This window comes from Haliotis asinina, chromosome 11 (assembly GCF_037392515.1).
Source record: "Haliotis asinina isolate JCU_RB_2024 chromosome 11, JCU_Hal_asi_v2, whole genome shotgun sequence".
Lineage (NCBI taxonomy): Eukaryota > Metazoa > Mollusca > Gastropoda > Lepetellida > Haliotidae > Haliotis > Haliotis asinina.
Window position 1 is genome coordinate 16430253 of NC_090290.1, and position 18176 is coordinate 16448428.

General features: G+C 39.2%; 2 protein-coding genes across 2 annotated transcripts in view; one reads left to right on the forward strand and one right to left on the reverse strand.

The window, feature by feature from the left end:
- LOC137255305 (integumentary mucin A.1-like) overlaps window positions 1-6522 on the forward strand; it is a 33574-nt gene extending 27052 nt beyond the window's left edge. Inside the window, exon 4 of the mRNA XM_067792756.1 lies at window positions 6243-6522. Coding sequence (XP_067648857.1) covers window positions 6243-6522 — 280 coding nt within the window. The remainder of the gene's footprint in view (window positions 1-6242) is intronic.
- A 7960-nt stretch (window positions 6523-14482) lies between these two features.
- On the reverse strand, window positions 14483-17970 carry LOC137255306 (mucin-3B-like). The gene is made up of 3 exons (XM_067792758.1): window positions 17656-17970; window positions 15756-16113; window positions 14483-14757 (listed from the first exon to the last, which is right to left on the reverse strand). Exons 1-3 carry the CDS (start codon window positions 17968-17970, stop codon window positions 14483-14485), a joined length of 948 nt encoding a protein of 315 aa, XP_067648859.1.
- Window positions 17971-18176: the final 206 nt, after the last annotated feature.

Sequence of the window (18176 nt, forward strand, 5' to 3'; positions counted from 1 at the left end):
GACGTTAAGTATTAACTCACTCACTCATTGTCAAATACCTTTTGATAAAATTGGGATCGTCAGTATTAGGATATATGAGCAATAATTTAATTATCATTTTCATACTGTGGTGTTCCATGTATAGTAAAATCAATGACATCAGTGAAAAGTATGGCCACCTCTCTTCGATCGAAAAGGTGCAATTTTACATAGCAACCCCCATTCATTTTTCACTCGGTTATTATCGGCCAGGGATGTTACGTTTAGCACCGGGCATCTTCATCATCAAGCATTTCAATCAATGTATATACATCTACATACAGTACGTCAAGTAGTGCCATATCAAAAAGGATTTCTTTGACTCATTACAGATTCAGAATGTACTATGAGGTGGGCATCGTGGTCATAACAGTACTTGTTACAAAGTTTATATTCCTGTGGCCTTAAAACCAACTAGTACAGTAAGTTGTATATGGACTTTATAGTCTAGATACAGACATTAGAGAGTGAAGTCAATGCAGACTCGGTGTTTGGTGGATTACAGCATATTTGGACATATCTTCTCTTACGGATAGTCTCAATTTACATCTAACAACTTTTCCGTGTAAAAGTGTTTTTGACGGAAAATAGCAGTTTGCACATACGTTCATGCATATTTCAGTAGATTAAAGATGATATACTTTCGCGCAGAACATAATAAAGGGTCACAAATACGGCGTGAGATAATATCAAGATAAACAGTTTGTGAGTTTGTGAATAGTTAGATAAACATAAAGTGTGAGGGACACAAAAGGAGAGGGCATTGTGCAATATGTTACACTAGTTTTAAATGATTAAGAGATTTGGATCTTGTTACAGATGAATGTGAGGTTCGTAGTGATGTGTTGGGAACAAAGTATCTTTTCATAAGAAAACTTAAGAGAAAGGAGGAAGATCAAAACAACGAAAAGGGAAACATATTTGCTTGGGTGCAGAAAGGTGAAAAACACATAAGGGTGGGCGTGTTCACAATTCTTCCAAACACAGCCATTATTCGTCACTATTAATGAAAATATAATACAAATATATTCTCCCTCATTCAGTTGGGTGAAGAGGTTAATGAAATGATTTGATCATAAATTACACCGTCTGAGCTTCAGGCCAAGTGGTATTTACAAGAAAGGTTGCACATGGAGTGTATATAGTAAACGAACATGGTTTTTAACACAAGATAGATTCAAGTGTAAATAGCATTTCACATGGAGAGTTCTACCGATAAACGCACAGAAACTATGTAAACTTCAGAGCGGATGTACGCACTGGATGTCAGTTAAAATACCAAAGCAAATGTAGTTTGATTATAAACATTAAAATAGGTTTCGCAAATCAAAGACACAGTTTGGGTTCGATTTCATACTGAAAACATTATCCATCTGCTCATAAGTGTGCATTTTATACTCACTTCCAACACGTGTTTACAGTCTCATCCCCAGAGTTAGCAAAGGTCAGACTCTCAAATTATGTGCTAAATCACGTTGAAACTTTATCTAATTTCAGATTATTAACATTAATGAAAAGATCCGTCATTGTTTTGACACAGACACATACATACATACATACATACATACATACATACATACATACCTACATACACACACATACATACATACATACATACAGACATACAGACATACACATACATACATACATACATACATAGAAACATACATACATACATACATACATACATACATACAAACATACATACAGACATACATACATACATACATACAGACATACAGACATACACATACATACATACATACATACATACATACATACATACATACATACATACACACACACATACATACATACAGACATACATACAGACACATACATACATACATACATGCATACATACATGCATACACACACAAATACATACATACATACATACATACATACATACATACGTACACACACATACATACATACAGACAGACATACACACACATATAGATACATACATACATAGATACATACATACATACATACATACATACATACAAACATACATACAGACATACATACATACATACATACAGACAGACATACATACATACATACATACATACATACATACAGACATACACATACATACATACATACATGCATACACACATACATACATACATACATACATACAGACATACAAACATACATACACACACATACATACATACATACAGACAGACATACATACAGGCACATACATACATACATACATACAGACATACATACATACATACATACATACATACATACATACATGCATGCATACATACATACATACATACATACATACATACATGCATACATGCATAGATACTTACATACGTACATACATACATACATACATACGTACGTACATACGTACAGACATACACATACATACATACATACATACATACATACATACATACATACATACATACAAACATACATACAGACATACATACATACATGCATACATACATACAGACATACACATACATACATACATACATACATACATACATACATACATACAAACATACATACATACATACATACATACAAACATACATACATACTTACATACGTACATACGTACACACATACATACAGACAGACAGACATACATACACACACATGTACATACATACATACATACATGCATGCACACATACATACATACATACAGACATACATACAGACATACACATACATACATACAGACATACAGACATAGAGACAGACACATACATACATACATACATACATACATACATACCTACCTACATACACACACATACACATTCATACATACACACATACATACATACATACATACATACATACATACATACATACATACATACATACATACATACATACATACATACATACATACATACATACATACATACATACATACATACATACATCAAATTGATGAGGTAACTCCTTCTGGATCCGTGCAAGAAGCAAAAGTAATGTAAATCTCCGTTGATCCCTAATATGGTGATCTACCATCAATTGTTGACGATGTGTGGCCTGTATGTTATATGGTATTGGCTGCTTTAATTAAATGTTTAGGTTTTCTTGCTAGTTTCATATTCATATCCACTCTAGTGTTTTGACTGTCCAAGGTCGGCAGGTTTTGCTCTTTACAATGTTTGCATTTTGTATTGTATAAATTGTTTTCGTCACGACATGACTGCGACATTGCTGACACGACGTTAAGTATTAACTCACTCACTCATTGTCAAATACCTTTTGATAAAATTGGGATCGTCAGTATTAGGATATATGAGCAATAATTTAATTATCATTTTCATACTGTGGTGTTCCATGTATAGTAAAATCAATGACATCAGTGAAAAGTATGGCCACCTCTCTTCGATCGAAAAGGTGCAATTTTACATAGCAACCCCCATTCATTTTTCACTCGGTTATTATCGGCCAGGGATGTTACGTTTAGCACCGGGCATCTTCATCATCAAGCATTTCAATCAATGTATATACATCTACATACAGTACGTCAAGTAGTGCCATATCAAAAAGGATTTCTTTGACTCATTACAGATTCAGAATGTACTATGAGGTGGGCATCGTGGTCATAACAGTACTTGTTACAAAGTTTATATTCCTGTGGCCTTAAAACCAACTAGTACAGTAAGTTGTATATGGACTTTATAGTCTAGATACAGACATTAGAGAGTGAAGTCAATGCAGACTCGGTGTTTGGTGGATTACAGCATATTTGGACATATCTTCTCTTACGGATAGTCTCAATTTATATCTAACAACTTTTCCGTGTAAAAGTGTTTTTGACGGAAAATAGCAGTTTGCACATACGTTCATGCATATTTCAGTAGATTAAAGATGATATACTTTCGCGCAGAACATAATAAAGGGTCACAAATACGGCGTGAGATAATATCAAGATAAACAGTTTGTGAGTTTGTGAATAGTTAGATAAACATAAAGTGTGAGGGACACAAAAGGAGAGGGCATTGTGCAATATGTTACACTAGTTTTAAATGATTAAGAGATTTGGATCTTGTTACAGATGAATGTGAGGTTCGTAGTGATGTGTTGGGAACAAAGTATCTTTTCATAAGAAAACTTAAGAGAAAGGAGGAAGATCAAAACAACGAAAAGGGAAACATATTTGCTTGGGTGCAGAAAGGTGAAAAACACATAAGGGTGGGCGTGTTCACAATTCTTCCAAACACAGCCATTATTCGTCACTATTAATGAAAATATAATACAAATATATTCTCCCTCATTCAGTTGGGTGAAGAGGTTAATGAAATGATTTGATCATAAATTACACCGTCTGAGCTTCAGGCCAAGTGGTATTTACAAGAAAGGTTGCACATGGAGTGTATATAGTAAACGAACATGGTTTTTAACACAAGATAGATTCAAGTGTAAATAGCATTTCACATGGAGAGTTCTACCGATAAACGCACAGAAACTATGTAAACTTCAGAGCGGATGTACGCACTGGATGTCAGTTAAAATACCAAAGCAAATGTAGTTTGATTATAAACATTAAAATAGGTTTCGCAAATCAAAGACACAGTTTGGGTTCGATTTCATACTGAAAACATTATCCATCTGCTCATAAGTGTGCATTTTATACTCACTTCCAACACGTGTTTACAGTCTCATCCCCAGAGTTAGCAAAGGTCAGACTCTCAAATTATGTGCTAAATCACGTTGAAACTTTATCTAATTTCAGATTATTAACATTAATGAAAAGATCCGTCATTGTTTTGAAATCGAATTGTTTATGCCTTAGTGCGGAAAAATCACTACAGTCACGCAGGACATGCTTGACCGCGATTCTCACATGGGGTGTATAGTATAAGATAGATTCAGGTGTAAGTAGTATTTCACATGAAGAACTCTACCGATAACTGCACAGAATCAATGTAAACAGACGACATTGGGAGAGGATATGCGCACTGGATGTCAGCTATGAACAGCAAATCACGCGTCGTCTGTGTATAAACATTAAAATAGGTTTCGCAAATCAAGGAACCAGATTGGGTTCGATTTCATAGTTACAACACTCATCACCTGCTCATATTCGTGCATCTTATACTCACAAACGACCGACAAGAGCTTTACAGTCAAGTCCTCAGAGTAAACAAAAGTCAAAATGTATCTGATTTCCATTAAGAGAATAATGGATAAATAATAATTAACATTAGAGAAAAGATCCCTGTTTTGACATTGAAATATTTATCCCTTGTGTAGAAAAAAAATCACTATGGTTAAGCAAGACATGGTGACAAGGGATACAAAACTGAGGATCCTCACATTTGGGTTTTATCAACAGTAGAACAGGCCTTCATCAACCCATGCTTGCCATAAGAGGCGACTATGCTTGCAATTGTCGTAAGAGGCGACTAACAGGATCGGGTGGTCAGGCTCTATGACTTCGTTGACACGTGACGTCATCGGTTCCCAACTGTCCCGAACGACGTGATCGTAAGTCACTAAGCTAACCTTAATGCGATGTTAAAGAAAGGCGGTGAAGGTTAACCTTATTTAAGATTGCTTCGTGAAAGGAGCTCCTGGTCCAGAAGGAGCTATGGGCTTCAGTCTCTCTCTATACAACAATCGTTTAACTCAGCTATACTGTATTGTCCTGATGGTATCAGAAAATTTAACAAATGGCATAGTCCAGAAGGAGAATCTGAAAGGGGGTCTTAAAACAGGATTTCGTAACCTTTCCAGTACTGATGTTGGTTGACACTGTTTTCACTTACGATACGACTAGATATGTGTATAGCGCTGATATGCAGTTAGTTCAACTGCACAAGGGTTGTTTTTTCCCATGGGATGTCCATCACAACGGTACATAGTATTTTCAGTCTCAACTCCCTGGGTACCATACAACTCTTTCAGCCTAGAGGGCGCATCGAGTTAATGTGGCTTTCCCATCCCATTCACAGCTGGGTAGACTGGGACACATAGTCACAGTACCTAGTCCATATTTACTGCACGTTTCTATACCCGCAACTAGGTGTTTGCACGTATTCATGTGGCCACCATCTGGTCATCAGGTGGGCTCGAACCGGCACCTCCAAGCTCGCTAGATTAGTAGCCTGGCGCATCAGACAGTTCGCCCATCGCGTCCTCACATAGTATGATGCCTTGGGCTCATGAAAAAGCCTGTAATACTCCCAGGCTATGACTGTACTTTGCGTCTTTAACTCTTTTGCAGACTGCTCGACGTATTCAGATTCCTTCACTAGAATTCAAGGATACACGGTCTGGCTCTCCAACAACAAAACCTTCACCGACGTCAGCTCAGTATCAGCATGTGAAGATTACTGTGTCCAGGAAAAGGCGTTCACGTGCACGAGTTATGAATACTATCACGCCCAAAAATGGTGTTTCCTACAATCCTTTGTAAAGGATGATGCTCTCAGCCAATGGACAGCAGATTCTAGGGCAGAATATTTTGAACGTTTGCGTCAGTGTGATGTCACGCCCTAAGCCAGCACTGAGGTCCATGGCTTAAGGAAAACATCGAGAAAAACACAAAGGTCTGAGAGACTAATATAAGACTTAACGTAAAGACTTTACAACGGATTTCTGCTTCTGCATAACGTGAGATCCTTAGAAACACCAGTTACTCAGTGATAGTGAGACCATGTGAAGCTCGTTTTGGGATTAGGCTATAGTGGACTAATTGCAAAATGACTGAATTTATGAGAGCTTTACAACGTGTCAGTATAGACACTGGAGAAAATCACGTAGTAATTGAAATTGATGACGCATGCACGTGATCGGATACACCATCTGCTATTTCTAAATAATCATAATAAAAAAATGAAAAAACAACGTGTTAGGGGGCAGGGACGGTCTGGTTGCTGGTTGTAGCATTTGGTCATCACGCTCAAGACAGTTTCTACAATACAAAAGATCGATTTTCGAAGCCCATAATGTTCCATCACGAACTTGCTTGAACATTGCTAAAAGCGACGTCACACTATGCTCACTCTCTGTCTCATTGTTTATACGACAGCAGGCGTTGCGCATTCAGTGGGAGAATCCATTTCAAGTCTAGAGTTTGGTGGTGTTCGATACAGCTGAGGTCCTGGTCAACTTGTATTGGTCACTGGGTCAAATGACAACGACCACAGATAGACCGTCCACCCTCCTTTACCCTTCGACAGCCGTGACTCTTCAGATCTGTAGGTTTACTTGTGATGACAAGATCGTTCGTCCAGTTTGCTGGACATATACGTACTTTGAGTGAGTGTTCTACGACGCTTTTAGCAATATCCCAGGACTAGAAACAGGCCTCGCACATTGCATATATTCAGCGTGATGAATGAACGCCATAACCACTGTGCTACCCCACCCACCAATTATTAGGAAACGGTGATATGTAATTGACGATACATAATTGTTGATATATATTACCCATCAAAAGTCTAGACTCACTTAAAACACCCACTATGTGTTATATATGTATACATGGTTACAGCGAAGACGAATTTCTTCACCAACTTGGGGGAAACGGCTGCAAACATTATGCAGATTAATTGCACGAGGATGATTCTGAATCATCACATTGCTGAAACGCATATGCAAACATCGTGCATGTGAACCGCGGCGTTTTGGTGTAAAGTTTTGATAAGAATTTGCCATTTTTCACCGAGTTTAATCATTTGTTGAACGCATGACAATAATCGTGTCAACTTTACGAATTTGTTTTATTATACATCATGTACCTTTAAACCGAATGGAATATTTTGCAAATTCTAATTTAGAACAGGTGACTGAAGTATGCGGTTATATTTACACTAGTGAGTCTAAACTTTTGATGGATAGTATATAATTGTTTATTATGGAACAATCAGCATCAGGTTTTTTGAGAAGTGAACAGAATAGTTAGAAGGTTCTTGGCTTAGAATCAACCCAAGAACAATAGATTGGTATCGTCATAATGGTCGAATGCAACGGGACAGTTAGACTATGACGAAGGCAGCATTGTTTTCGGTCTGTCTGGTTATTTTGTCTATTGAAGCAGGACCCGTGAAGGTTCGGGTAGAATAGGCCTTCAGAAACCCAAGCTTGTCATAAAAGGCGACTATGCTTGTCGTATGAGGCGACCAACGGGGTCGGGTGGACAGGCTCCCTGAGTTGACACATGTCTTCGGTTCCCAATTGCGCAGATCGATGCTCATGGTGTTGATCACTGGATTGTCTGGCCCAGACTCGATTATTTACAGACCGCCGCCATATAGCTGGACTATTCCTGACTGTGGCGTAAACCTGAACTCACTCACTCACTCACTCATTTAAAGCGGTTTTTCTTGCAATCAGTTGTTCCATAAAGAACATTTATGCTGAATAGACGAGATATATATATATATATAAGTCAATATTTTTAATATTCACTACAAAGTATTTCTCAGTCGACGGATTGCACTGTTTCACATATAGATTGGTATTATTAGTATAGTCATGACAAAGTACATTTTAGTCGCCGGATTTCACACATATACATCTAAACGCGTTGGATAGTTACGGGAAAGTATGACTTAGTCGCCGGATTTCACACATATACATCTATACGCGTTGGATAGTTACGGGAAAGTATGACTTAGTCGCCGGATTTCACACATATACATCTATACGCGTTGGATAGTTACGGGAAAGTATTACTTAGTCGCCGGATTTCACACATGTACATCTATACGCGTTGGATAGTTACGGGAAAGTATTGCTTAGTGGCCGGATTGCACTGTTTCACACATATACATCTATACGCGTTGGATAGTTACGGGAAAGTATGACTTAGTCGCCGGATTGCACTGTTTCACACATATACATCTATACGCGTTGGATAGTTACGGGAAAGTATGACTTAGTCGCCGGATTGCACTGTTTCACACATATGCATCTACACGCGTTGGATAGTTACGGGAAAGTATGACTTAGTCGCCGGATTGCACTGTTTCACACATATGCATCTACACGCGTTGGATAGTTACGGGAAAGTATGACTTAGTCGCCGGATTGCACTGTTTCACACATATGCATCTACACGCGTTGGATAGTTACGGGAAAGTATGACTTAGTCGCCGGATTGCACTGTTTCACACATGTGCATCTATACGCGTTGGATAGTTACGGGAAAGTATGACTTAGTCGCCGGATTGCACTGTTTCACACATGTGCAACCATACGCGTTGGATAGTTACGGGAAAGTATGACTTAGTCGCCGGATTGCACTGTTTCACACATATGCATCTATACGCGTTGGATAGTTACGGGAAAGTATTACTTAGTCGCCGGATTGCACTGTTTCACACATATACATGTATACGCGTTGAATAGTTACGGGAAAGTATTACTTAGTCGCCGGATTGCACTGTTTCAGAATTATATTAATATTTGTAACATAATCACTGCAAAGTATTTCTCAGTCAACGGATTGCGCTGTTTCACATGTGTATTAATATAAGTAGCACAGTTGCGTGAACGTATTTATTAGTCGATGGATTGCACTGATTCCCAAATATAGTAGTAGTATTAGCATAGTCACGAAAAAGGTTTGACCTTGATACTTTGCAGAGTTTCTTGTGATGGTTGTCACGTGACATCTAAAGTGCTTGGCCACTGCAGTTGGTGTGGATCTGATCTGCAACATTCCAGTGGCGATTTCTTGTTGCTGTTGAGTTAGACGTGGCATGTTTTTTCAACGTTGTAACAGTCAGTTTTGTGTTCGGTGGTACTTTGAATGAACTGCCTTATAAAGGTTCAAACTGGAGTAAAATGAACGCTGTTTTGTGTGAACCACGAAAACGTCATACTAAAAAAAAACAAAACAACAAAAAACCCAAAAACAACAACAATAACAACAACAAAAAACAAAACAAAAACAAACCCAAAACTAACCAACAAACAGAAAAACCAAAAACTAAAAAACATGAAATGTTTGCGTTTGGTCGGTATGGTCAAGAATGACCGGCAAAACGGCCAAGTCATCTCCGAATACTTGGTTCAAAACTAGTAAACAAATGTCCTAAAGACAAAGGCATTTGAAACGAATGTTTGAAAATAGTAACTATAGCTGCACCGGACCAGGTCCTTCTCAAGAGCACAGTTTCTGAATTGGAGCCTTGAGAAGGACCTGGTCCCGTGCGGCTATTGTCAATACTAATCCGCAAATCAGCTTAACATTCTATATAACAAAGTCATTAAACCCTCGACATGCAGAGAGTTGTGCATTGGTTTGTTCTATTTTGCATATCGGGATTTTCCATTCCATTGTCTATTCTATCGGTTCTCTTTGGTGTATATTAGTAGTTGATTGCAGAGAGCGGCTTAACCTGAACGCTTGATTGCATCTATCTACATGTACGAGTACCTACACATTTTGTTAGTGAAACATGTTGTTTATATGTAAGTATGCAAACTCACCTTGTTCATAATTTTCAGTGAATAAAATTATATAATAACAATCGACTTCTTTCTTGAGTGAGTGAATGAGTGATTGTTTGAGTGTGAGTGAGTTTAACCACACATTCATCAGCAACTACACCATATGTCGACCTTGATTGTGGAAGGTCCAATGAACTGCATTTTCAGACCGAGGCGTTAAAACTGCCACGAGTGTCAGATTGACAAAAAGGCAAGTAAACTCAGAAATGATAGTTCCCATATTTCATCTCACCATGTCGCTTCCGACTACCTTCACTTGAAACAAACAGAGCTCAACAGCCTTTCATACAATCCAGTGTTCGTGTTATTAATGCACCACATATCTTTGAATAGTCATCATGCATGCGATAACTACTAACTCAGCTTTTTTTACGCATGCGGTTTAATTGTACGGAATTATGAACTTTCATTTTGTGCACGTAATTATTGTGTATATTTTTGTGAACTTTGCATATATCATTTTGAGGTCGTTTTGGACACAAGAAGAATTTCCTCCGGGATAATAACAAATTAATATTTATAAGTTTTATCTTGCCAGCCTGAGACGCATTCCAGTCCACAAACCTGATCTTGTCCTTTTCGATAAAGCCAATGAAATTATATATATCGTTGAATTTTCTGTCCCTTTTGGCAGCAATGTGATTGGCAAGATTCAGGAAAAACATTATAAATATGTGGACCTCGCCTTTGAAATGTCCCGCTTGCATCCCAAGTACACTGTCGTCAGGCTCCCCATAGTTCTCGGTGCCCTTGGTTTGGTACCTCCTGATCTCTTGGCGCATATCAGGAGAGTGCCCGGGTACTCCACCGGGAGCACAGCCCTTCTGACAATCTGGGTAATGCAGAAGGCTGCAGTGTTGGGGAGCCCCCATATTCTTCGGAAAGTTCTTGGTGGGTTCGATTAAGCAGTGTTTCTTGGGAGCGGTCCCATTTGCTGTCTGGGCTGCGCGTAGAGGGGGCGAGGGCCCTGAGCTGATGATGAGCTTAGCCGGCCTGACTGTGCCAGGATCACCTGAACCCTCTCTGTTGCATTTCAGTCTAGATGTGTAAAACATAAGCTGTATCTTGTGTCATCTTATAACATGTCATCTTATCTTGTACACTCGAAAACAACATCCCGAAAGCATACAACCTAACAAAAATGGGTGTTGGGATAACCTAGTAGTTACAACTTTCCCTCCCCCCACTGAAAACCCAGGTTCTCTACCCCCCATTGTCTGATGCTAGTTCCAGTGCCCCTCTGTGATATTGCTGGGATATTGCTCAAAGCGGAACACTATATTACGCACTCGCTATCTTAGTGTGAACTAGTGTCACACTTTCAGGAGATGAAAAATTCAAATATACAATTTATATTCTGAATCATGATTTGTTCGATACCCAAAACAATCGAAACGATTACAACTTACATATTGATGTCAGTGTTTTAGATACCTGCAGATAGCTGCATCCCGTTGTGTCGAGAGTGTGGTTCAATTCTGTATGTGTTAACATGATATAAAGATTGTGGAAAATAAATGAGCAAATTGAGATAAAAAATATATTTATCTTATGTAATCAATGAATGTAATGTACATATGGGATGTTTGTATATTGACCATCCTAGCCGTAAAAAGTAATTCACAATGAAAATAGAAAGAGCGGTACAGTACATGTTTGGAACAATCGACCTGGATCGATAGAGCATTTTGTTTGGTTCCTAAACACAAAATATCGAGTTAATAAAAATGACATGATCTTCCTTTGAAATGTACTAGGTACATTACTTTGTCTTGTAGAAAAATACACGCCATATATTGACAATTATACAGTGGCTATGGACGTGTAATCAACACCAGGGCCTATCAGTATCGATGACATGCCAGCCCATTGTGAATACATAGTGATCATGGATACAGCGAATGAATACATCTTAATTGCACATGTCACAACTTATGTCGGAAAAGAATAGATTAACGATCTCTTTTTACATCAACACAGCAATGGCATTGTCATTAATATTTGTGCTCCAGAAGTGAGGTGTCGTTATTACTCTGGCAACTCACCTCTCCTCTACTCGACAACATATACACGACTGCAAAACAAAAATTGCTTCGCAAATAATCTAACATGGAAAACAAACTACGCCACGATTTAGATAGTTTACAAAGCTTTCAACAAACTTAAGTAATGTCTGACTAATTAGTTTCCATCCAGACAACAGAAAGACAGGTGACTTTAAGGCTATGAAGGCCCAGTGTAACTACCTAGGTACTCATGTAACAAAACGTGACTTAATAGGGGTTCATTTATCGAAGATACCATGTTAAGCAGCTGACACAGAATCGGACAGAAACAACCAGGGCAAGGTGGCGAAGTCAGGCTGAAACTTGGTAACAGATGGCTGGATTGTCTGGTCAGCGTTCGTCTCTCCTTTTCTCTGGTTTGCCTTCTGCTTTTCTATCCGCTCTCTTCTGTCGGCCCCAACATGTTTGCCCACCCTGCTTATTTTTGAAAATTAGATGAACGACTATCAGTCTGTTTAGGTCTGCAATTATCATGGCCAAGATATACCGAGAGGAACAATAGGGCATTGCATGAAAGCACAAGTGTTCCCTGATTTTCCAGGTTCTTAACAACTTATGCGATACACGGCTTGTGAAGACACCTGGAAAAAATAAAGGAACACATGTCCTTTCATGTGATCCTTTCCCCTCAGTATATATGAAGCTTGACAAATGTTCACTAGCTTAGCATATCTCTGACAGATGTAAACAAAATAACGTTACATTGGGTCCTTTCCCAAATATTAACCACTAAATTTCCTATCTGGGCCAAAGATTCACTAACAACATTTATTGAATACACTCTCCATAATGGGTTCACAGTGACAGAATTATCTCGTACATCGATATTTTGTGAAACATGGAGATAATTAAATGCATATATTGACATTTGGTTTATGTGCACACGTTCATCCTTTCTGGAAATTAGGAAACCAACCAGCCATCGTAAATGTGCCATACACCATCACGTGCACAGGACCAGAACACAGCACAGAGGTTATTACCATTTGGTTTACAATCGGAAATGTCAGGAATTAACTTACATGTGAACAATGCCCAGTGTTGATGAAGAAAGGCTTTGTGAACCAAGGCCTTTGTCCTGCATAATAACGTTGATAAAAGTGTAATGAACCGTAAGAAACAGCAATAAATAGCAACAGAGTAACACTGTGATTAAAAGATTGGAACACAATAGGAGTTACTGTTTATACCACTCTTGTCATGGTAATGCCATCTCGAGTGCAAGAGTCACTCTACACTGAATACATGCATGGCTAGCTGTAGGTGTTAATCGTCTAAGAAAATGTTTCACAATCGTTTTGTGTTAATCAGATTGATGTTCTTGAAAACATGGCATCGCCAACAGAGAACAAATTTATAAGATCGGAAATATCCAGTACTGATGCTGTGGAAAATTCCTGGCTTTTTGCAAAAACTCAATCATAATAAATTTGATAGATTTACAACACTGACAATTTGGGCAGTTAGAGTTATATTTCCAGTTCATGTTATTTCGTTGCTGTACAACTACGCACTTTTGTCAAGTTCTAGATAACTGACGTTGGTCTATAAAAACCAACAGTAATCCCGCTTTGCCGTAACGGTAAAAAGTTACACAGCTATGCTCATACAGATTATGCACACAGTTACTCTGTGGCATTAGGAGCCACAACCGTCGTCAACATCCGTATACGTGTTCTTCAGAGGCCAAAGGCACTACCAGCATCTAAGGGACTCTCTGTTCCTGGTCAGCAGTGAAGCACCATGTGCGTCAATAAGGCACTCTTCTGTGAAAGAGTGAAACACTGATATCAGCAGAGGCGTACATTTTCTTCCGTTCCCTCAGGCACCTCAACTGACAATGCAGAGGTGGACACAAATCTTGCTTTGTTAGACAGGGAAAAGAAAGTAGTTCGAAATGCATCCCCATCATGACGATAAAGAACAGTCTACTATTTTTTGAGTTCAGAAAAACGTAAACGTTCGAAATAATCTCCCCTGGAATCTGCTCTCCACTCACTGAGAGCATCATCCTTTACAAAGGACTGTAGGAAACACCATTGTTTTCCGTAATAGTATTCGTAACTCTTGCACGTGAACGCCGTATGCTGTATACAGTATCGCTCACACGTGGATACCGAGCTGACGTCGTAGAAGGATCTGTTGTTGAGCAGCCACACCACGTATCCTTGAATTCTTCTGAAGGAATCTGAATACTGTGACAAATCTGAAACAAAGAATATTCGTAGATTCTACGTGTGTTGAATACCACGAATGCTTCTGCGCTGCTGAATTACAAACTGTATGACAACTGTATATTATAGTCTATAATGGACCGGATGCCTTTTGTACAATAAACCTTTTGACTTGAGTCGAGACCGGACGATTTGCTGAGTGTGATCATGAACATTTATTGTTGGAGATGGAATGGGGTTTAACGTCGCACTTAAGAATATTTCGTTCATATGACAACGTGCGTGTGCATGTGTGGCTGCTTGTATTTGCGCAGACTTAAGCTGGTTTTACAGTGCAAGCTCTCTGAGATACCATGCGGAAAGTAAGCATGAATACTCCACACAAACGCATTTTACTGACTCCGAGCCGGTCAGTCCTTGTTGTACCCTGTCAGGCAAGTGCCAGGCAGGGACCAACATGTACCACATTTTAACGTCTTGTGGAATGAAGCTGCCGGGAACTGATCCGGCGACCTTCCGTTTTGCGGGCGGACGCTCTAACCATTGCCGGAGGCGGTCATCATGAGCATTTATACGCTTTGGGATGCTATCATACGCATCATCCACGTGACTTGACCATCCGACTAGATGCCGCTCCGACCTCTTGCAACAAACATAAGGTACTTGCGACATATATTCTTACCCCTTACGGTGACAGACTATTTTTAGGGTGAACTATTTTAATTATATCGTCCTGGGTATTGCGGAGTCAGAGAAAGATTTTAACATGTTTTGTCAGTTTGAAGTTGTAGGAAATCCCGGGGTGTTGTAAAATTTAAGTGAAACCTTCGAGTAAACCAAGGAAAAAGATCTGGACGTAAGTGAAACCCTCGAATATACCAAAGGAACTGGTCTGGTCGAACATTGGATTCGAGCTCATAACTGAACTGAAGTTCCTTACACGACTCGGCCATCAACGTCCATTGAACGATGTAACATTTCGGTATTGGCCAAATTCATGTCACAAAGTAAATGACGCAGTGTTGCTTACCTTGTGTTGTTGACGGCGTGGTCGCAGTAGTGGTGGTAGTAGTAGTAGTAGTAGTAGTAGTAGGAGGAGGAGGAGGAGGAGGAGGAGGAGAGCTTGTGGTAGAAGTGTGAGCAACAGCAGCCGTAGAAGGGGATGTGACAACAGAAGGAATGGTCGTTGACGTTACAGTTAAGGTCGACGTGGGCGTCGTCCTTGAGCTGGTGGCAGCTGTGGTAGCTGCGGCTGTTGTTGCCGTGTCCGTTATTGGTAATGCTGTAGTTCCTGCAGTATCAGGACGCAGGCATACGAAACTTGTTGTTGCCGTGACAGGGATACAAACTTCTCCAAACCGACATGGGCTTGGTACACATACATGGTTCTGAAACACGTTAATTAAGTGACTTAGTGTTTCATTACAAATAAAAGGTAGTTTGATAATGTTAGGAATTTGTGAAATTGATATTTCTTGATGCTTGTATATTGACTTGTGTTTGTGCTCATGGGTGCATTGGCCAAACGTATTAAGAATGTTACAACTCTGTGCTTAACTGTGCTGAGGTTAATGCTGTCTCTCTGTCTCTTTCAAGTCTTGGATTTAAAGAAAGGGTTACCCATTTCATTCTGGGAAGGCAGGGGGTCCTCAATTTTGTACACGTTATGGCCATAAAAATCAGCACCATCCCAGCACGTAAACAACGTGCTCACTTGAGAGGTTTAATATAGTGTGAAGAAGAGTGAATTTTGATATACACCGTATTTAGCAATTTTCCAGAAACGATGATAAGTGAAATAAACAACATCGTATCCAATATATTGTAAACATGAACCTTGCAAGTAAGGCTGAAAACATTTCAAAGGAAATACGATTTTAGAGACCAACTCTAAGAAAAAGAGTTAAACTTCATTGTTCTTCACACGAATGTTCTTGTCCAATACATGCGATAGCCGAGGTGTCATTCACCGTGTACATGTGCAGATCACGATCATCCATAATTGAAAAAAAAAACAGAAATAAACACAGGCCCGGCCAGGGATACACACATCAAACGATCAAGATATAAACGTGCAAACATACGCGCTTACTTACACTTGGGCAGGTTGTGGCTCAAGTTCAGATATAAAAATTAAACAACCGACTTGTACTGGTTCTTAGATTCGTGCAAAAACATTTAGGCGAACTGACTGAAACTTAATGCATTTGTACTTTATCCCTATTTGGAGCGACCTAGGGGACATGTGTCAAGACATAATGAGTGTACGACGTTCATTATAACCCATCCCTTTTTGAGTTTCAACATGGATGTCCCACTCGGACACAGTATATGCTGAATCTGTGCCTACCGGTTTTTGCATACCCTAAATAAAGGGAAGGATTGAACAAGTACATCCTGTAAGTTTAGAGAAGGTATAATGGTTGGTTCAAATCTCAGAGTCTTACATACAGAACCTAAGCTGAACATAATACTGTTAGCCACTGAGATACTATGTCTAACCCGACGCCAGATATACGTAGACATCCTTCACGTTCACCCAACAACAAATCAGAAAAACGACCCTCTCCTTCACAGATTTAATATGGATGTCCCGATCCTAACAGTTCTTTTGTAACCACTAAGTAAATGTTTGTTTTCAGTGTCCTATGTATATGAATAGTATTCTGTATATATGATATCATTGTACCAAAGCAAAACAGAAAGAACGCGAAAATAATATTAAAGACAGAGTAATAACAGGTACAAAGATTTAAGCTTATTAGAAGGTATTATGATTGATTCGCATCTCAGATTCGTCCTCAAAATATTTCTAGGTTTCTCGACACACAATCAGTCATATGGAGATGCCAATGCTGGGTGACGTCATGTTATAATTGGGGAAAAGGTTGACGGCGCAACAAACAAACACACCTAATTTCATGACATACCTGGATGTTGGCACTCAGTGCAGGCACGTACAAGTCTCCCGTGGACATCATCAGATCAGTTCCAGTACCAACGTCTTCCGAGTTCAGTTGACAATACTTTGTCTTCACATTCCAATTCACAGACAAACATTTCGGAGAGTACAGACAAAGTCTGTGACAATGTTCCAGCGTTTTAACTTTTATCAACTCATAACCATGCCCCAGCAGAATCTTGTCATATGAACCACCATGAATCAGGATAGTAGTAGGGTCGATGCCATTACAGAAGAGGACAATAAATTGGAACCATACCACAGAGGATGTTGTCAGCTCCATTGCTGACAGTCAGCTGGGGCGTCCGAATCCATCAACAGCATTCTACTGGCTGTTCATCGCGTTTGGTGATCATAATTATGCGCATGCGTGTTAGCAAGCATATAAGTGGGCAAACGAAGGATGGAAGTTGCAACTGACAAGGAGAAGTGGCGTTCCTGTATAATTACATGGCAATAGACGTACATAACTGCACACAACCAACAGAA